At 42.0% G+C, this 21,894-nt stretch overlaps 1 protein-coding gene across 2 annotated transcripts; it reads right to left on the bottom strand.

The window, feature by feature from the left end:
• Positions 1-1,072: 1,072 nt before the first annotated feature.
• VIP (vasoactive intestinal peptide) lies at positions 1,073-8,931 on the bottom strand. Of its 2 annotated transcripts, XM_074578274.1 has the most exons (7): positions 8,246-8,443; positions 7,726-7,847; positions 5,870-6,010; positions 5,380-5,484; positions 3,705-3,824; positions 2,934-3,042; positions 1,073-1,361 (listed from the first exon to the last, which is right to left on the bottom strand). In XM_074578274.1, exons 2-7 carry the CDS (start codon positions 7,836-7,838, stop codon positions 1,353-1,355), a joined length of 597 nt encoding a protein of 198 aa, XP_074434375.1. In that variant the 5' UTR covers positions 7,839-7,847; positions 8,246-8,443; the 3' UTR covers positions 1,073-1,352. The 2 variants fall into 2 exon arrangements, with proteins under 2 accessions (XP_074434375.1, XP_074434374.1); XM_074578273.1 differs by lacking the exon at positions 5,380-5,484 and having other exon boundaries at positions 8,246-8,931.
• Between the last annotated feature and the right edge of the window lie 12,963 nt (positions 8,932-21,894).

Raw genomic sequence — 21,894 nt, 5'->3', positions numbered from 1 at the left:
TACTTGAAATTCCAAATTGAACTTGTAAGTAGGTCTGATAAGTTTTTCTAATTCAAATTTCTTTTCCTTCTAGGAGGTGGGGAGGAAGTCATGGAAGTGTTATGGTTGGCATCATGCATGAATACGCATTTCGTATGTTGCGCATGCAGTAGTACACGCTTTGCTTACTGGAATGGAACTATCAGTTCTTACAACAGTAAATAATTCTTTAGAAAATTATCCACATGGTTAAATCTACAGTTTGAATAAAATACAACCAGATCCTGATTCACAGTAACAGACAATCAGCTGCAAATTTCCAGTTCCATACTAAGCAGCAATGATATAAAGCTAAAGAAATAGGGACTGGAGTCTTACTTGCTTGTCTTTCTAATATAACATAGTATGCCTCAGTTAAAAAAATAGCATCTTCCTCTATTACCATAGTAGAGACAGCACTTACTGGGACCTCTACTGTTCCAGGTACCTGTAGCACTGATTCAAACCAGTAATAGTTTGCTGTGATAATAAAATGATTTATTGTCTGCATATTCTGTAAATTACATTCATTCTGAAAAAAATAATAAAGTGTCTTCAGAGCTATTTTATATAGTTTTATCATCAAAGCTACAGACAACTAAATGTGGAATAACTAGTGACTTTAAGTGTCAAACAAATCAAGGAATAGCATTCCTCTTTGTGTGCTTTGTCAGATCCAGAGCACCAAAACCATGACTGAAAATAAAGGATACATTTCTGGTCTTAATATAATATGTATATTGTGAAATATTGAAAATGTGAATAGGAAGGAAAGATGCCGTGAGAGGCCATGAGAGTTTGTAATGCTTTTTCATTTTGTCTAGTTGCTCAGTAAGCTGCTAGGAAAGTATTCCCTTTGGCTTGGCAGTAACCTTCAGACATCTTTGTAATGCAGTTTTACACACTTTGCACATTCTTTTCCTCATATTTTTTACATTTGGTTCTGAAGCTGTCTGGAAATGTATCCCTATTATCATACTGGCTTATCTGAAGTTGTACCATACCTAAAATAGGCCAATTAATTAGTAATGATGGGCGCTTTTCAGCTGCACACTCATTTTCAAATGAATTTATTGAATTAAAGGATTTACAGCATATGGACTCACAGACTTCTCATGAGTTAAACTGGCATCCATATGTACAGCTTTCAGTAGAGAACTCTAGAGTAATATTTACAATGTAAATATCAACTTTTATTACATAAGAAACAAATATATCACAACTTTCACTTCACAACATATTTGTTCTGGTTTGATGACTAAAGTCATCTCTTTGAAATACTATGTGGAACTCAAAAATAACTTGTTCTTCTCATAGACTTTACCAGGCGTCCTTCAGAGGTCCTAAAAAGCAAAAGAGGAATATGTTTTAAAAGCCGTTTCCATAAGCAGTTGCATCATGAGCTGTATAAAAACAGACAGTGGACAAGAAGTGCCACTTGGTAGCAAAAAAATGCTGTGCTTGGGGCTGGCAAACATGAGATCGAGCTATTCACGGGAGCTGGGTGAGCACTACAGCCAGCAGACAAGGCTGTAGGATGAGGAAGAAAGGTTGAAGGATTAGGCAAAAATGTTACCGCACATTGGCCTATAGATCGCAACATCTCACTTTGAAAACAACTGTATCCTTGGCACGGATACATGAATTCAGATGTATTGATACACACTATAACAGCCACCAAGCACTGCAATAAAATGACCAGTAACAGCCAATGCTGAGGAAGTGATTCACCTATAGGGAGATCTGGATCATCATTACAGTCCATAAAAGAGGAAAGGACTGAAAATAATTCCAGGAAGACACCCACAACCTGCTGCACCACTGCTCTCGTTCACTTTAGTCGATGCCAGAAGTTTTACAAGGTGCAAAATCCAGGAGCAGATATTTTTGCAACAATCTTGTCTGGAAAAAATATTTTTCCTGAATCCCATCACTTGACAAATTATTTTGTTCCTTAAGGCATAAGCAGCCTATGTCTTTTCTAATCTTTGAGAACTTTAGAGGAACTGCTACATTTGTGGAAGGGAAAAGGATATTTTCTTTGAGTCCTGGAAGGAAACAACAGTTTGAAGAAATGTCTCTTTTATCCCCTCCTCCCCCCTAGAAAAAAAAAAATCTTCAAGAGTACCCTTTTTTCTTACTCGTAGTTGAGACACAGCTGAATGCCAAAGCCCATCCTATCGTCAATTTCATAACACAATTTTGAGAAGACCAAGCCCAATTCACTTCTATGTTACCCCTTCAATTTTATTTCCCTGCAAGTTCTGTGATGTAGAAGAGTTTACATTTCAGTAGACCAAAGAAACTCTATGTCGTGTCATGTGTTGTGAATGATTTTAGAAAAATAGTAGTAGCTAAACGGAAAACAGTAACTGCAATATTTTTATGTCAGATGACCCCTCTGCAGCACACCTTGGATGGGAGTCAAGTGACTTTTGAATGCTTGGAGTTCATGTTGCTGATCCTATTAGTTCTAGGGGCAACTCCCTTCTTCCCTTCTAATGAAATAGGGGCTAAACAAAATGCGCAGCTTTTTTTTTTTTTTTTTTATTAAAAGAAATATTCTTGAGCTTGTTCTCTGAAGAAATAATAATCTTTGTAATTAAAAATGAGGCAATTCTGGTTTTATGCTGCAGTGCACACAAGCTGAAACACCCAAGTGAGTTAGGCGCATTATTAAGAGGGCCATTTAATTAGGAATTCTGAATAGCAGCAATCATGGGATAACTTTTGTTATTAAAATGATTATTATATTCAGACACAATCCCTATAGAAACATACAGCGTCTCATGGAACGTGGCTCTTTCCTAGATGATTCTGCCTTACTGATAGGCCACACTCCGTCTATGCTCAATCTCATTTTATGGGTCAAGTCCAGTGACAGTTAGCAAGAGGAAAGAAAATTCTGGGCATACCAGCGGGAGGTGGCTCAGCAGCTCGTCTACAGAATCATAGTTTTCTGAAAAGGAAGGTTCAAGAAGTTCTGCTTCATCTCGAAGTTTAGCGGGGTTTAGCTCTTCCTGGCTGTTGTGGATCAGAAACAAGCTTTATTGCTCTCAGAAGAAAAAGCGAACAAGCAAGCAAAGCTACCTTCTAACTATAGCTATTGCATGTTTTGTTACACTTACACCAAAGTGTTATAAATCATATGAAATAACATGTTTAATAGGGGAGGGCATGTGATAATTTAAAAGCAGTTGTCTAAATGAGTGACTATACAAACAGAATACAAGCTTTACAAAAACATTTGCTGGCACTTCTCACCAATACTGATTAGGTCTTTCTGGGACTTCTAAATTTCCATTTTATGTGCTTACTTAAAGGCAAATTTTCAACAAATAGTGCATTTTCTTTACAAAATTTTTGTTCATGTTCCATAGCTCTGTTGATTTTTCTTTAACAGGCCTTTTTAATAAATAAAACCATTTTAAGAATCTGTCAGAAGCTTTTTAAAATTGCCAGATGCTGTCTCCTCTTTATCCTTTTATTCTAATCTGATTGTAGTGTCTGCTCCAGACTACAAGAAAACGCTGTCTGTATTTGACAACATTATAAACTACGTTATGAAGTCATTAATGTTCATTGCCTTTTGTTTGTCCCCTCCGTATACATATGTGAGTATAAATCTTTTCTGCCTTAATACCATACAAGTATGGAAACAATGTATATTTGCTTTCTTGTAATACCTTCTTTTTCCAGTTAAAACTGAGTTTAAGTATTTCTTCACAGCCATTTGCTTTCGAAAGCGGCTGTAGTTGTCAGTGAAGACAGCGTCAGAGTGGCGTTTGACAGGACTGTCCTGGGAGCTGGCAATACAACAATTACAAAGAAAAAGTTAATAGAGGATATCCATTTAAAAGAAGATACCATTAAAAGAGTGAAACAAAGTTTACAATGTTGGTTAGCTAAATAAAATCAAAAATCAAGTTTGCTTCCAACTACGACATTGGATCTGCTGTTGAAAAGAAGACACTGCTTCTATTGCTTACTACGTATTTTAGTAGGATCAAATCAAATTTAGGATCAAATTCTAAGGATGAGTAGTCAGACTTTTTGGGCACACCTTCCACTGATTTCTTTCTCCTGCTCAACTTTGCCATGGCCCGTGCAGTTAGGATCCATACTCAATGATTTCTAGAGTCCCTGTCCCAGGAATTCTGCAGGATCAAATGGCTGAGTGTGGATTTCATGACTCCCTCCTGTTCATTCTCTTAGCCCAGGTTACTCTTTTTAATAAGCTGACTTTATTCTGATTTCTCTCATTTGCATAAATATACGTTAGTGCAATGCCAAGGTGCAAACTGGTTTCAGTCACAGTAAGATCTTAAAGGACCCGGTCACTGTTCATATGGAACTCAGTGTGGACAGAGCCTGCCTCTGAGGAAAGTAAGAGCGTAGCATCACATACGTAGCTACAAATGCTTGTTTTAATGAGGTATCAGGAGACAAAACACACCTTGTGAAATCCAGACTTGGAGGCCTATTTTTCATTCACAATCTCGGGAAGCCTCAACGTGTTCTGCTTTAAATGATCTATGTTAGTTTATAGCGTATGAGAAACTGGCACTATATGTTCTGGAACAAAGGCAGCATTGATATAAACGCAGGACCTAATTTTCACTCAGCTTTTGAACATATGAAATAGGCACTCAAAGGAACTGTCATATTGGGTCAGACCAAAGTATTCTACTATTCTGTTCCCAAGTGTGCCCAGTAGCTGCTGCCTAGGGATAAGAAAACATGGGAAATATACAGGGATCCTTCCCAGCATCCTGTGACCACTAGTTTATGAATGTCCTGGTCTGGAAGTTGCACCCAGATCCCTTGTCTCTGGATTTGCCTCATTCTTTTTCAAATCCTTCTATAATACAGATCTCTCAAACATCTGGCAATACGTTCTACAGCAGGAAAAAAAATCATGCCTTTTTGTTTTCACTGTAAACTAATCGTTTCTTAATTTCATTGAGCATCGCCCTGTTGTTATGTAAGCAGTGAGTAATCAATCAGTTTGTATGCACTTCTGTCATTCATGCGCCAAACTAGCAAAAACACTATCAGATAAAAAAAATTAGCAAATTGGCGTGATAATCATTATAATATCGACAGTATTTATTATCAGTGTGATGTGCAGTGTCTGTTGCTCTACCCTCGCAGCTGTATCAGGAATAAATAGTAACATATTCATTCATAACAAATACCACTAACTTGTTATATAGGGTTTTCAGCTCCCCCATTATTATATCAGTTTTTCTTTCATTATCTCTAAGTCACAAAAAAATGAGAACTTAGGTACAGAAGAGTAAAAAATTTCCAATGAAGCCAGCTAGGAAAAAACTCTACCTAATGTAAGTGTCACCTCACCTAACTCGTTTTCTAATAAGCGAATGCAGATATCTCTTCACAGCAAGTTTAGCCAAAAGATGGCTGTAGACGCTGGTGAAAATTCCATCAGCATGCCTTGCATTTCTGAAATGGACAATAAATAAACTCTACAATACAACCTGGGTTCATATCAATTTGATAACTTTCATTTTGTAAACATACTGCTTTCCTTAAGTTATTTACTGTACATATTAAATTAAGCTAATTTCATAAAACAACTTCCAGATTTTCACAATGTACTTCTTAGCCCTTCCTGGGAAGTGAATGAATTCATCATGCTAGCATGGCAATGCAATCAACATTTCCGCAGGCATTCCTACTGCTACCAGTATTCTACCAGAGGCCATGTGGGTTTTTTTCTGTAATTGATTCTTCCTTTCCTATTTCTTAAATTGAAAATGTGACCGGTCTTCTGGCCTAATTCAAATAGTGCATCATCATTTGTATTTACGATAGCGAAGAAACTCACCTGTCAATAATTCTGGACAGATCAAGATAGAATTTCTCATTTTCAGGTAGTGTGTTCTGCAAAATGTCTGATTCAGACTTTAATGACCCGTGGGCATGGTCAGGTTCACTGGCTCCATCAAATGGCATTCTGTTTCCCAATCTGTTGGAGAAGGAAACCATGTAAAGTACAGTTAGCTGAGGACACACAACACTTCACTGCAACTTACATTCTGGTTTGTGTCAAAATGCACATCTACCCACTTCAATCTGTAAGGTATTTTAAAGTAGCCTAGCTAAAATACAAATCACTTTCAGATATAATCCATGCTCAGTAATAGAGTAGAGTAATCGACATAACAGATCATTCTCTCTAATGCGTATTTTCTCGATATATGTTGTCATTGCACTCAATTTATTCCAGTGAACAGTGCATAATGTATGGCAATTACACCTCAAGTGACAACCATGAAGCTTTTCATAACAACCATATTTTATATAAATGATGGATGGAATTACCAGCCTCTACCCATGCAAAGTGCAAACAGTTCCCGTGAAGGACTTACCTTCTAATTAAAACCTAGAATGTGCATTGAAATGCACTATGAAACTGTTCTTAGGCCTTCTCTGAAGAAAGTAAATACACCCTCAAGAGCTTCAAACTAAATATGAAGTGCAGTCATGTATGTCTACATGTTTTCGTTCTCTCATGTTTAAACTAATTTGCTAGTTGCAAGTTAAAAAATGTTCGCATCTAATCTTTTAAAATGTATCATGGCAATTGCTCTATATAAACCAATTTACAGTTACCTCATATTTTCATAAACTGACGTTTCTTATGATGTGTCATATTTTATCAAGGGCAATCTGACTGCGTAGCAGTAGTTTGGCATCAAACATCTCTTTCAGCTGCTGTTATGTTCTGTGGCAGACAACAGGCACCCGTGGCTATAGTAAGCCCCTGCATGGGATGCTCTGCAAAAATCACATACTAAAGCTAGGATAGGCTGGATAGTCCTTGTAATTTTACAGTCATTGTAGCTATTAGTACTTCTTATATATCTGAGGCATGTAAGACTTCTGTCTGGTAAAAAAAACCACAAGTAGTATTGCATAAAATAAAGCAACTCAAGTCACACCTTTTGAAAATCAGTCACTGCTGTTTTGCTATACTGTTTTCCTTTGGTCTTTTTACACTTTATGTTCCTCCCATCTAAATGTAAAACATACCTTTCTGCCACCTGATTTACTTTAGTTAGACAACTAATAACAACTTTAACAATTCAGAGCACGCAGCAGGACAAAACCTACTTATCAGTCCATACGGACCACTTCCCCTTGTTCATGATTTAGGAATTTTTAACGTGTTTTGTTTTCCCCGTGTATGTCTCTGCTCTTTCAAAATATGTGTCCGCCTAGCTGAGCTTCGGGGATAAAGGAGCTTTCCCGCAAGAGAAGCCGAGGCTGTTTTGATGGACACGGAGCGGATCACATTTTAACACACACAGAATCATAGAATGGTTCGAACTGGAAGGGACCTTAAAGATTCCAACCCCCCCGCCACCTACATCCACGGTGGTCACCGCCAGCCAGGGTGGCTGCTGGTGCCTCTGAGGGTGCGATCGTGTCCCGGGGAGCTTTTGGAGGACAGGCTCGGCTGGGCTCGGCCCCGCACGCCTGGCCGAAGTCTCAAGCGCGGCGATGCGCGCCCGCCAGCTCCCCAGCACACACTCCCCGACGGGGCGCGCCGCACCGTGCGCTTGTCGGAAAAGCGCAGCGGGACACCCCCTCGGCCTCCCGGGGGAGGGCAAGCCCGGGCGGGGCGCGGAGGTAGGGACGCGTGGCGCGGAGCGGCGCGGAGCGGAGAGCGGCCCTTACCGCGGGACGGCGGGGAAGGCGGCCCCCCGCGGGGGCAGCGCCCGTGCCCGCCAGCAGAGGGCGCTGAGGAGGGCGAGGGCGAGGAGGCGCGGAGAGGCGCCGCGGTGCTCCATGGCCGCCACCTGCGGAGGGAAGAGCGCAGCCGTCACACACCGACCCGCCCGGAGCCCACCGGCCACCGAGCAACCCGCACCGGCACCGGCACCGGGAGACGCCGCCGGCAGCCGGGTGGCCGCAGCGAGGGAGCCGCCGGCGGGCAGGGAGAGGTGGCACCCCCCGAAGGCGACCCCCGTCCCGCCGCGGTGCGCGGGGGCAGCAGCTCCGGGGTTTAGCGACCTGTGCTTTTTTCAGCAGTAAAAAAGAAAGGTCCCTCCCCTGTTGCCCCGGACGGTCAGACCCGCTCTCCGCGACCCGACGGTGCCTGCAGGTCGGGGAGGGGAGATGGGGAGAGGAGAGGGGAGCGGCGCGCCCTCCTCATCCGCGGGGAAGTTGCCGCTGCGGCGGAGGGGAAGTTACTCACGGAGCCGCGAGTTCGCCGGAGAGGCTGGCTGGGCGGGCGCGGAGCGGAGCGATGCGCTGCGCTGCGCTGCTTGGGGGCCTGCGCCCTGCCCCGCTGCGCGGATGCCGGGGCGGCGGCGGAGGATGAGGAGAAGGAGGAGGAGGAAGAAGAGGAGAGCTCCGTCCCGCCGCACGCTCTGAGCTGCCCGCCGCGCCGCCGCGTTTTATAGCGTTTACACGTTTCTGCTTCCGAAGAAGCAATCACGTTACTGGGGAGACGTCACCCTTCCCAAGGGGACGGTCGCTATGTTCAGGACAGTCAGAGACTTGTATTTAATTCATGAGCAGCCGCGCACCCTACCTCTTCCCCCCACACACACTTCCCCCCACCACCACCCCACGACCCCCCCCGCCGTTATTTGATTTATATTAATGAGTTAGTTTTGCGGGGAACAGGGCCCCGTCGGCAGTGTGGTTCCGCCTTTCAAAGCAGGAGAGCAGGCGGCTGGCGGGGACTGCGGCGGGCACACCGCACCGCGACCCCCCGCCCGCACCCGGGGCAGCCGGGAGGGGAGGTGGCTGCGCCCCCCGGGGCTCTTCGCTCCCGCCCCGAGTGCTTCCTCGCCAAGCCCCTTCCCCGGCCCCGAGGTTGCTTCTTTCCCGAGCCCTTCGACGGTGTTTTCAGGCTGAGCCGGTCCCTCTCTGTCCCTTTGCCGGGGGTCCCCGCCCGGGGCGTGCCGTCGGAGGGGCCGCCGCTCGCACAAGCCGCAGCGCTTGAACACTCGGGGGCAGCGCTGCAGGGAACCGGGCTGAAAACCAAAATCTTTCCGCGGGCTTTAGCGTGATTTTAGCGGGCGGCGGGGTGTTTACCAGTCTTTGCTTTTTCGTTTAAACTGTATGTGTTCGTGGGAAACGGATCACACTCCACACCTAAGCACCGTAGGTGCTTGTAATCGTTGTTCCGCTGATCCCAGGGATCAGCGCCGGGAGCGCGGCTGGAGCCCATGTTAAACCCCCGTGCGCGGGAAGGGGGCTGGGGGGGGTGGTCAGCTCTTCCCGCTAACGTGTCCCAAACCCAGACCTCTGAACTGGAGTCACTGCCACAGCAAGGGAGAATCAGGTAGTTTCAAGCCTTCGATTTTCGCCCTCGAGTTTTCCCTGCCTCAAAGAGCTCCGTGGGCAGCAGGGAAAGAGACACGGGGAAAGTGGGCGTGGGACCCGCGGGCGGGCAAGCACCTCTTCAGCGTCGCACGATGTCTTTACAGTGCCTGCCCTGAAATACCTGCCAAAGAATCGCGGCAAGAATTTTAGCTGAAAAGGTCATTATCCTCTTTTCTTCCCTGCTCCCCATCCCCCCGCCCTTGAGCTTTTATGCCTCTAATCCTCCTACGGTTGTAGGTTGTACAACAAGTAACGGTTGTACCAAATCCACACAGACGGTTTCACCATTTCTTCTTACTTCTAATAAGTTTCTCCTCTGTTTCATGTTTCACTAAAGGTTAGGCAGGCTCGATGCCGAAGATTCTGCCATGCTTAATCACATTTTCTAATTCAGTTACGTAAAAATTAAGTGAATTAGATTAAAAATGCCTGGAAATTTGTTTCTCGGATGACAGCTGTGACTAAAACCAGAGTTCCTGCAGTAGTCTAATTTCAGGAAATTTTCCCCTTGTTACCATATAACTAGAGGTCGAAGAAGCCATTCTGCTCTGGAATGGCGAGATGAGCATCAATAGCACCGTAGTGCCCTCAGCCCTCAGAAATATCCCAGCAAGGGCGTAGAGGCGTTGTGCTGGATGCGCGACCTGGGAAAGTTCAATGGACTTCACCCAAGTGCTTGAAAGAAAAGAGAGGAGGAGAAACCCATCTCCCGGGTGGCGTAAAGAAGCGTCGCTGGGGCGCTCCGAGGGCTGCGGATGCCCAGCCTCCTGGCCTGGACGGGCGAGCGGGGGGGGGAAAGAAGGCGGCTTTCGGGCCGGAGGGCGCAGGCACCCCACGGCCAGAGACCCGCCGGGCTTGGGGGGGCCGAAGCTCCGCGGCTCCCCGCGCCCCGGCTGCCGCCGAGGGCAGCGCTGCGGGAACAGCCCAAACGCAGCCGGCAGCGGGAACCGGAGAAGAAAGGAAAGGTTTCCTTTCAGCAGCCTGGAGGGAGGGCGGCGGGGCTCGCAGGAGTCCTGCGGGCTGCAGTCCCTGGGAAGGAGGAGGGGAGCCGCCGACTAAGTCCAAGGGAATATGTGAAAAACAAGTCTGTTGTCAGTTGCTACGTATGTGCTATATGGGCGGCTGCATGCTGTGAGGAAATGTATATAGACTGCACTGCCAAAGAAATTTGGGAATTACTGGTAAATCGGTACTTTTTTACCATAGCATACCCACCTATTTACCATAGCTGGTAAATCCCGTTTGCTGGAACGTTGTTCCCCTTTTAACGGGTTGGACAAGGGAGTAATATGCTGTAGTGCTGTCTAAAATAGCCTCAGAACCTCTCTAGGGGTGGCAGTATTCCTGAAAAATCCCTCTCTATCGCTCCTTTAATGATCTCAGCAATCTTCAGTGCTTCTGTTATTACAATACCACCTATTTTCATAATTCTATGGACAAGAAACTGAGTCATAGGATGATCAAGTGCATTCCCCTTCTTTACCCAGAAAATCTCCAGTGGAGCTTTGAATTGACCCCAGATGTCCCAAGCACTTTTCAATTGCACTAAGAATTGTCTGCATTTCCCTTCAACACCCTGTTGCACCCACCACCTCCTCCTCTTTAATCAAGGTAAACTGAAGAAGAGATGGTACCCCTCACTTTCTCCTGTGATAGGACAAGGAGTAATGGCTTTAAACTAAAAGAGGGAAGATGTAGACTACATATAAGGAAGAAATTTTTTACAGTGAGGGTGGTGAAACACTGGCACAGGTTGCCCAGAGAGGGGGTAGATGTCCCATCCCTGGAAACATTCAAGGTCAGGTTGGATGGGGCCCTGAGCAACCTGATCTAGTTGAAGATGTCACTGCCTATTGCAGGGGAGGTTGAACTAGATGACCTTTAAAGGTCCCTTCCAACCCAAACTGTTCCATGATTCCATGATTTCCCAAGAGGATTTTCATTGAGGGAGGTTGTTTTGGGATGAATGAGAAGGGTTTGTGGTGGCAATTCAAATTCTAGTCTTTTTCAACTTTTTTTCATTTTTTCTGGAGCTTACATACATTTCCAGATATTTTGAAAAAGCAAGTCATTAAAACGAAAATATATCTTTTTAAACAGATGGAGAAAAAAACCTTTTCTGTAGGAGTCCTAAGTGAGTCCTTAAAGATCTAGCCAAATGGACCTTTTTTGGATCGTAACTCCTGCTGTTTTCTACTCACAGAAATTCTACCCTTTCATGGAAGAGTCACTTGGAAAAAAATAGTACTTGGGAGCTTCCCTGGGATAACAATTAGGCACAGGCAACTCTTGGGAAGCCAAGTATTTTGCAGTGGCTGTTGCAGGAATCCTGATGCATAGCAGCTCCACATTTACTGAATATTTTATCTTTGGTCTATATGTTATCAAATATATTTTGGTTATTTTTCACTCTTACTTTATTTTCTTTAATGTTCCACTTAACAAAAAAGTCTTATAGTCATAAAATGGGCAATATTTGGAAGTGATGGAAATCTGATTAAACAAGATTGAGCAAAGAGCAGAAGCTTGTCTGAAAGGTTATCTCACCATTTGTATACAAACATGTGTGATGTACATATAAACCAAGCATTACCTAAAATAGCTACATCATCTGGGGGAAATAAATTTGGGAGTTTTTAGATTTGTTAGTTAGATTTGATTACTATTTTTAGCATGCAAAACTGTGCTGAAATTGATGGGCTAAAAAAACTCTGAAAGCCAAATCCTTAGATGAGAGAAATCTGCTTAGTTCCATGGACGACCTGCTTAGCATGTACCAGATTTATCACGTAATTGTATTTTAAAAAGAGAAATTACATCAGCAAAAGAAACATAGTTTTACTTTGGAAAAAAAAAAAAAGAAAAATAATAAAAGACAGTTGTTTTAGGGCTTGCGTATTATATCAGATTCTACTGATTCATGAGGTCTGCCTCACAGGATCATTGGGTCTGCAGAATCTCCCTTGTGCATTACAGCTCATGTTCCTGTAGGTGAGTTCAGAAACTCTGCCTTTGATCCCATAGCCGTATCACATTGATCCATGAGCTTTCAGAGCTTATAGGGCAGATTGGTGGAGCGCTACCATTCAGCAGCAAGCAGAAGAGCTTTTCCAACTTCCACAAAAGAGATAACAGAAGACATGTCAAGAAACTGTGTATGAAGAATAAAACATTAAAATAAAAAGTGACAAACTAGCCTGCCCTTCCCTAATCCTTCAATGGCATGATAAACATAATCTCCAATACATGCTCTCAGCACCCTGTTGCCTTGCTTGGTCCCACTCTCCCATAAACATTCATACTCCTTAATATGACCTGGTTGGAAGAAATGAATGGGGTCACTTGCTAAAACTTGTCCCAACTTCACTCTTTTTGCATGCACCTCTGAGTACTTCTCAGGAGAAATAAGGAGAAAACCATCTGTTCGTTCTTTCAGGTAAGTTTTATTTCAAAAGCACAGTCCCTGTTCTATCATACCTTTAGCCTGAGTCAGTTCTGCAGACTCAGGCATGTGATGGTAAACAGAATAAAACACAGACAAATATTCTGCAATTGAAAACTCATGACTTGCCTCCTGCAGGAGAAACACTCAGCAGAAGAATGCTTGTCTCCTTGGTTCCCAGGCTGTGAGGGGGTCACACAGGGGGAATAGGGGAGCCTTCATTTCCTCTCTCACTTGTCTTGAGCCCTGTTTTCAGGTCACAAGTGTGGATCCTCAGAAGAGAGTCATTAACTGGAGTAAAGTCCTGCAACCAATAAATGATACTAACAAATATACCTACTATGTACGACACTTGTACGAGTCCCTCCTGTTCCAGGTGGTACCTTTGATTTATGACCCTGTGGGGGTTAAAAAATTTTCAGAATCAGTTTTCAAAGTCACTGTAACTTTTGGATTATGCCCATGACTTCCAACCACTCTTCCACCTCTTCCATTAACTTGTCATGCTTGATTAAAACTTCCCAGGGGATACCATGATGAACAAAAGGCATGCAGGAGAGGTACTGACTCCAGTGATACTCCCAAAGGTCTTTTCCCCTTGTCTGTTCTGCCATCTAGGAGATCTCCTATTGCTTGTAGTTTAGTTCTATGTTTTCATACCCCCTTCTCCCTCACCCCAAAGTGCAATCTCAGCTTCTCTCAAAGACTCCAAAGCAGATAGATAGACTTTTTGGTCTCCAAGTGTTTATGCTATTTGGTATGTGCTTGAACTACTGCTTCATGTCCATCCAGTTCATGGTATGCAGCTGTCCTAGAAGTGTCAGTTCCAAATTCCTTCTCATTCTTTAGTGTGGGCATGATGTTTTTGCCATGCCCCTCTCAATATCAGGCAGATATATTCTGCACTCATTCCTCAGGAAGATCCATGACTACGCAAGCTTTAACAGAAGCTTTAATATTTCTGGTTTTCTTTCTAAGCAATCTCCTTTTAAAGCTTCATAAGACTTCTTAAAATCATTTCATTCACCTTAAAACTCATGAAATCACACAGTAATACAATGATTGTCAGGAGGCAGAGTAGTTTCTGGTTTGGTCATGTTAGGTATTCTTTGTTTTTAACAAGCTATCTGAAATATGTCCCATTCCTTTCAGCACTGTTAAGATCTTCCACCTTCAGCAAAGGACCAGATGATACTTCCATCACCAGAAATGTGTTCCTCTTCCTGCAGCTGCTCCAGCCCATTCTTCTCCTCTGCAAAACTAAAATAACCTCTGTATATGTCAATAATGTATGTCTTTAAGATGCCGCAGCATTTAGACTCGGCTTCCCATCTGTTTTCAGCCAGTTCTTTGCTTCACAGAGTTTTGAGGTTTTCTACATAAATTGACTTGGCTGTACAAAACCGGATTTTCTATGGTGAACCTTTGAAAAATCACTTTAGTCTCCATGACATTCTGACATATATAACTTTCTCTAAGCTAATATCTAATTATCTAAACATATATTAAGAACAATCTTTCAAACCTGCGTCCCTACGTTTTACCCATGCTTTTGGGCCTGTCATCTATACTAATTGATACCTTATGGATGTCCTTTTGTCTCTACCTGTACAAAAAGAATACATAATGCAAATAACCTCCATAATCCCTTCAGATTACCTGTTAAAAGTAAACCACACACAACAGCGCCAACATGGAGCTTAAAAGTTCAAAGGAAAGCCTGAGAGCAAACATGCCTTGGGCACTTTATCTTATTCTGATGTGCTGTTGACACTCACCTCATGGAGTTTGGCTGCAAGTTCATCATAAACTCAGGGAGTCCAAGAAACCAATGATGCTAATGGCTAGGAGCCCATTTCCCGATGCAGCTGAGCTGTTAAAAGTCCCTTTGCTTTTCTATCTACTTCCCATACTGACTACACAAAAACCCCTTGAAGTATCAGAGTATTTAGTCCATTTATACATTTGTGACTGTATGATTGGAATCTTTCCTGTGGCATATACCATAACATCTGTGCTGAAAGGACTGGGATACTTCTCTAATTTTGTGTAGATCCTTCTCCCTATTCTGGATTGTGCACATGGCCACATTCTTTTTGTGTCTCCCCCCAGTGAACATTGCTACTATCGCACCGTCTGGAAGCTTGTGAGAGCAGACATATCATTTTATGATATAGAAAAAGCCACGTCAGTCAGGCTGGAAGGCACATCTTAAGATGCTTAATTATGCCAGGATAACTTTATTCTTTGAACTGACCTAATCATCACAAGTTCTTTATTTACCAAGCTGAAAAAAGCAACCATCTAAAAGCTATGGAAGAAACAAGCTAAAAATGCTTCAGTCTCAAGCAATTACCACTATTGTCTTCATGGAAAAAGAGCTGAGAGAGGTTTTCTAAAACTGTCCATGTGTATAAAGGGCGTAGTGTAACGTGCTGTCTCTTAGCACTACTCTAAGCCTATTTACGCTATAATGGCTCTGAACATTTATATTCACATCTAGTTTCCATGAAGAAGTCATATAGAAGAAAGTATCAACGTGTTACTTTACCGTCCATAATAAATGATTTAATTTGGAGTTAACTGTTTTCAATATTAGTTATGGAAGAACTTTTGTAGTGTTCATGGACAAGAGAGATATAGTTCCAACCTAGTTTATCATTTAGTTCAACTCCACAGGCCATCGGAACAAACAATATGCGCCTACATCTTGTTTAATTGGCTTCTTGGCCAATACATCAATGTCTCATTATCCTCTTTATCCTACGTAAAGTCTTAAGAATGTTCCAGTGAAAGTAGCACCACAGTCAATATATTCCATTTTATTAAGTACACATAAATAGATCCAAGACTATTAGGATTCTAAGGTATTTTGGGAGATGAAGATCATCACAAAGATAAAAGAGTTAATAGGTACAGCAACACTTTCAGTAGCCATCATATATGCTGTCATCATGTATGTGTATAATTATATTCTGCAATTTGTTGTTTTGTTTTGTTTTTTATTTGACAGGTGATTGAAAGCCCTTTCTGCAGAAACAAACGAAATATTCAGCACTGGTGCGACAAAAACTAATGTAGTATTTTCATTTCTATTGAAAGTTAATATTGAAATGTTGCTAACTATTGAACCTAAGCAATGAACCTTAGTACCTTTAACTTTGCTAAACTTCATACTCAGCCTGTAACAAAGCATGAATTTATAAGTTATTGATTTAGACATGAGTCTTGCGGCTGGTGACTCTGGGTCAATCCTGCAGTTACATTGATAGCCGCACAGTAAAAATAACTGTATAACTCTTTTCCAGCATGTAACTAGAGGAATTTTTTTTAGTTGACAATTATTTTGTACAAGCTTTAAGTACAATTCCATCTCTCCTAGTCACAGGTAATGTTTTGTCTTACCTGACACGTTTTCCTGTTTAATAGAAAAATATTCCATAGGTATGGAATCACACAATGTCACAACAGAAAATTATGTCACACAACACTGATGTGGAAAAGGAAGCAAAGCTCATCTGTCACAGCTATTCTTCCTTGCTCTAGTTTCAAGAGATGCCCTCTGGTTGCTTCTAGTGGCATCAATTCAGATGGGAGAACTTCCACACGGAGTTTTCCACAATGACTAGAAGTTCATATGAAAAGGGGACTTCTGTGTCTGATGACATTACTCAATGAGTGTTATCATTTTGAACACTGGGTTCAAAAACCTTCAGAGTAAAGGAATAACAGAACATCTGTCCCAAGGAGGTTTACACTTCTCAGATCTTGGGACAAATAAGTTGAACAGTACAGCTATGCTTTTTGAGAGAATGAGTAGCATAAACTGAAACTGAATCCATAGCCCTGTCCTGGCCTCCATTCCCTTGCACACAATGCTCCATCCAGAGTTTTATGGCTCAGACAGCTCATCCTCAGCCCAGCTTGTGGTCCAGGTGTCTGTGATTGAGCAAGGGCAAAATCAGCCTCGCCCAAGCAGCAACAAGGGCTGCATCTCCCAACTTGACTGACAACTGTCTGGCTAGGAAAAATCTTAGTCATTATCAGCTTTAGAGCTGAAGAGCTTATTAATATTTAGTGTAATCATATTTCAGTCCTAGCTACCTGCTGTGTACACTACCCAGTAAGTAACTGTGTGTACTCATAAGGTTGCATGCAATTCTGCTTGCAGAGTTTGTGCACACAGTAAAAGATACCCAAATAAAAGTGTCCTAATAGTGAAAAGATTACAAGGCCACTCAGAAATGCATGTCATGTAAAAAATAAAGAATCTGAAAATACGCCATAAGCAGGAGTCACTAAAACAATTCCAGACTCTCTTCTGCCTTCTCCTCCAGACAGTTTCAGATGAAGCTGAACCCAAAACAAGATCTCTCAGGATCTATCAGAATATAATGCATTTTGTCAATTCCTCATGCTGTCTAGAGGCAGTAGAGATTAGAGACAATCTTTTCAGAAGTCTGTAAAAGATTGTCCTGCTGGGGACAGTTTGTCTTCAGGCAGTGCTGATTACAAATGGGATCACCTCAATGTTGTCCTCAACAGCCAGAGAACAGACTGGCTATCTGATGCTTGTACTGTCTTTCTCAGCTTTGCTTTCCAAATCCACCTCTAAAATATCCCCCCAAACGGTGCCTAGAAGTGGTCTTTAGCAGAGTGAGACTCTAGAAAAACTTCTCTTTGGTCTTTTTTGCTGTCATCCTATTTCATTGGCTCATCATCCAGAGACATGGGATGATGTGATATTCTGCTAAAAAACACGTCTGTGGAACAACAGAAATGCCAAGACTCAAACAAAGCTGTGATTCAGGAGTTCTTAACCCGGCTCTCACATCAAATAATAGAAAGGAAGGGCCAAGCACTGATTCACTATGACCTCCGTTGTCAGCCCCTCATGTCTCTGCATAAGGACGTAAGGATCACCCTTATACCCACACAGAATGTTTTACATGCTCAAAGAGTGACTAGGCAGGTGAGATGAGCAGAGTAGTCATCTGTTTCCACAGAGAAGAAACTTTCAACAAACAGAAATCACTTGACAGATATAAATTATGCTCTTAAATTAGGCACTAGAATGATGTAGTTTATAGAATTATATTCTGATTCAGCAGAGTTATTAAATATATGAGTAGTCTCACTGCAGTCAATAATAGAGCAATATAGATTAAATCATCAGTGGTCAGTCAGAGCATTTGGAGGGTTGAGGGTTAAGTGGGAACAATCTGTTTTGCAGGACCGGGCTTGCTAGCAAGGCCCTCTAGCACACCCCATTTGCAAATCAACCCCTTAAGAACAGCAATAAAACAGTATATTTCTTTCTTCTGATTCACTGTTCTGTTTTACTGATAAATGGACAGTTAGCACTGAAAGTTTTTGACTGCTAATGACTCAGATTTTGAGTACAATATCGAGCTCAACAAGATTATCTGAAACATTCTTAGTCTGTTTTTAAATCTTTGTGGTGCCCGATATTGGAAGCAGCTTTTAAATCACGTAGTCATTCAATGTCTTACAGGTGCCTTGAAAGAGGCAGGAACACCTATTTATACCCTCTGTGATCCTAGTAAATGCATTTAAATGTACGTGATGATATTTAGCCTTCAGTACCCTAAAATATCTGTGAGAAGGCGTGCAGATACAGGTGCCTTGTTATGGATTAGGGGTGACCGAATCAGGAGAAACGCTTTCAGGCACCTTTCAGGAGCACTATCAGGATATTAAACACAGTCACTCTTCACTTACTCTGCAAAGTCATGGTAAATCTGCCATTCTCTAACTTATTTGGGTTATTTGAAGCCTGTCTTAGCCTACAATGAGCTATCTCTGTCCCTGTTTCTCTCCTCAATATTTTTGGTTTTACTGGGGATATCTCTGGCCTAAAGCAGATTCCCTTGGTTGGTAGAAGAGATGAAAATCTGCAAATAGTTAAATTAGGTGTCTCAAAGAGAATTTGATTTTTTTTAAGCTGACACGTTTTGAACATGGTTAAATGATGTGGGAGCGTATTTAATGTTCAATTTCCTTTTCAGAAATGATTCAATGCCTAGAAGCATTTAGACACTTTGAAAGATTTTATTTAGTGTATATACAAGCACCCAAAAATATGGTTTTTGAGTGCGCAGGGATTTTTACAGGAGTGTGTTTTATGTTACCTAAAATGTTTAAAAATATCTGCATCACGAATTAGTGCATTATAGAGTTATAAAAATTTTGCAAGGCAATTCAAAGTTTTACTAAATGATGTTTGTCATTTAGTACTGACAAAAAGGTGCCTGTATCTTTCCATGACATTTGCCCAAGGGACTGCAGAAAAAAAAATAATAAAAAAAATCAGTGCTTTGATGCTGGAAAACTAGTGCTGGAGAGCTTATCACATGCAACCCAATCAATTCCTCAAAGTGTTTCTCTGGATAACAAAGTCATCTGCTCTGTTACTTGGCAGAACAACAAAAGAATGGGATAGAGTGAAAACCTGTGTATTTTTATCATCGTACTTATCCACAGAGAGAGAGAGGTGGAACTTATTAGGCAACTAAATAGAGAAACGCTAAATGAGAAAAAAAAAAATCTACAATCCATCTAGAAAAGGTGTAAGAGAGTTCTTCCCTCCTACAAAAATAACTTAAAAAGATCAGCAGGATATGCAGCACAGGAACAGAGCAGGGGTTTCCTCCTTGGCTCTCCAGTGTGCTTCAACTCAAGACCTAGGCTGGTCAGTCTAGAGGCTGAAGATTCATCCCGTTTCAGTGCACAGCTAATCATTGGGAACTTCTCCATACACGTCCAAAGAAATGCAAATTGTTGCCAGCTGTGATTTGTGCTTTTGTCAAGTTGGAACAAGAGAGCAGCATCACCTTTCCTGTGTAGTCATCAATGTGGTGCCATAAAATAAAGCGGATCGATATAGATGCAGGTCCACCCTCAACTAGATATGAATAATTTTGTATTCCAGTGCCTTTCCATACTGTCCCTAGCCATAGGCACATCAGACAGTTATGTCCTAAAACAGCAAATCCAATTTCCTGCTATCTCAGTCCCATCACTCTGTGTAATCCCTTTCATGATTAAGCTACTCTTCTTTAAAAGAACTCCTTTCTCTAAAATAGTGCTACTGCTCTTTCACAGCCCTCAGCGCACAATCACTTGATTCTGCTGCTTAATAGATGAAAACATGTCTCTGATGCAGAACGTCACCGGGAAAGTGGACAGGAAACATGATTACTGAAATAGCTCCATGATCCAGTCCATGCCCATCAGACATTGCCACCCTCATGCAGTAACGTCGCCAGAAATCTGATGGGAGCCAAAAGCTCCCATATAAGCTAAAAGGAGAAATGAGACATGTAAACCAGACTTCTGTTTGGGGGCGAAAGCAGGGAATAATGCACAGCCCCCACCCAGCATGGCAAGGTCAGAGATGCTCAGCGGAGTCACTGGTGCTGCTGCTACAGTGCGAGGCAGAAAATCAAGCTGGAAAATTTTCCTCTTTGTTGCCCCGTGTGCTTCACAAAGAGCTGCTGGCAGCAGTAGCTCACCTGTTGACTGCTGCACTATTTTTCTCAAGACTCTCTAGCCCAGCTGGGTGAAAAATACCGAGTCAATTATAATCACTACCAATATTCCACTGAAAAAGAGATTAGGGTCTTGTCATCCTTTTCAGCATTCAAAAAGGTAAATAAATAACTACTCACAAAGTCAAAACTCCAATCACTCAAACCCTTTGAAAACTCACTTTTATTAAGAGACCCAAATGAAAATGCAGGTACTTTACCTTGGGCTTTAAAACACTTTGAAAGGCTGATGTCTAGAATTCTATTTTCTGCTTTGTTGAAGTTAAATCAATGCTCTTTTCCTTAATCTGCTTTGGACTTGGCAGAGGTAAATTTCCAATTAGTGTTTTCTTTCTTTTTTTCCAGAAGCTGTACTTCATCATAGTCATCACCTAATTTTATCAAGTGCCTATAGGTCAGGGATCTGGCATGTGTCATTTCATCTCTGAAAGGATATTTCCAGTAAATGTAGTTTTCAGTTTATACTTAAGAATGGATGTTGAGATGACTCAAAAACTTCATGGTAAATTGCAAGTGAACTTTAAAAATTTGATTTGGCAAAGATACTGCATGTTCAGTGTGTTACAGTATGGTAATCGGTAGCTGTCTGAAAAGGTGATCAGCAGTTCTTCAGTAGGGAAAGGTCAAGAAATACAGCATGAGCTACTTTTGTAAACATACTGGAATATAAGTATTCTCAGAGGGCTGCCAAGTTTTGTCTTCTATATGAAATCAGAACTGGAACAAGTGATTTTTGTGCACATGGACAGTAATAGAATAGTGTTTCTCTTTATGAAGAGGAGAAGTAGCTCTGCTTGCTTCAGGACTAGGTGTCAGGATATCTGGAGGTTGATCAAAGCTCTGCCTATCACTCCCTGTGTGATTCTGGGATTCTTTTATTCACTGCCTCTCACAGTGAAAATGTATTACATGCAAAATTGTTGTGAAGTTTAATTCATTGCTTTTGAATGCTTTTAAATCTTGAAATCTGCAGTAATATTTTTTTTTTAAATTCAGCTCTTCTTCCCAGTATTTTAAATTGAAAAAAAAGGCTAGAAAAGACCATTACAATGAGCAAGTATAATCTTTTTTGCATATCAAACACCCGATGATTCCTGAATCCTGTAGTTCAGTTTGGGGGTTGATTCTGTGCAATGTGTTTTGGTCCTAATGCAATAAAATGTGCATGAGTCCATATGAGCGTGACCCTTATAGTGATTGCCCACCCACTTAAAGCAAGCATTTGCTCAAATACTTTGTGGATTGAAGTCCAAGTACTTGGAAACCAGCGGATTTAAAATCTGTAAGCACTGTTATTTGTGAGAGACATTCTCACTTGTAATCCTTGGAAGGTGTTCTCATATGGCAAATTCCGATGCTGACTTCATATAACATCTTCAGCAAAGGAAGGACCAAGTCTTCATTCACACTTCCAGTCCTATCAGCTTGCATAATTGAAGATGATACACTTCCCTTTAGAGGATCTTTTATGCAAGTCAACACATTTACCTTTAAGGA

Source organism: Larus michahellis, chromosome 3 (assembly GCF_964199755.1).
Source record: "Larus michahellis chromosome 3, bLarMic1.1, whole genome shotgun sequence".
In the NCBI taxonomy this organism is placed as follows: domain Eukaryota; kingdom Metazoa; phylum Chordata; class Aves; order Charadriiformes; family Laridae; genus Larus; species Larus michahellis.
The sequence above is the reverse complement of the archived record's forward strand: the minus strand, read 5'-3'. Positions and strand labels throughout refer to the sequence as shown.

Coding starts and splice junctions, on each gene's coding strand:
- VIP (XM_074578274.1), bottom strand. CDS start 7,838: ATGGAGCACCGCGGCGCCTCTCCGCGCCTCCTCGCCCTCGCCCTCCTC. Junction 5,485..5,869: donor CTGTCCAGAATTATTGACAG/GTGAGTTTCTTC, acceptor TGTCCATTTCAG/AAATGCAAGGCATGCTGATG. Junction 3,043..3,704: donor GTTTTAACTGGAAAAAGAAG/GTATTACAAGAA, acceptor GATCCACAACAG/CCAGGAAGAGCTAAACCCCG.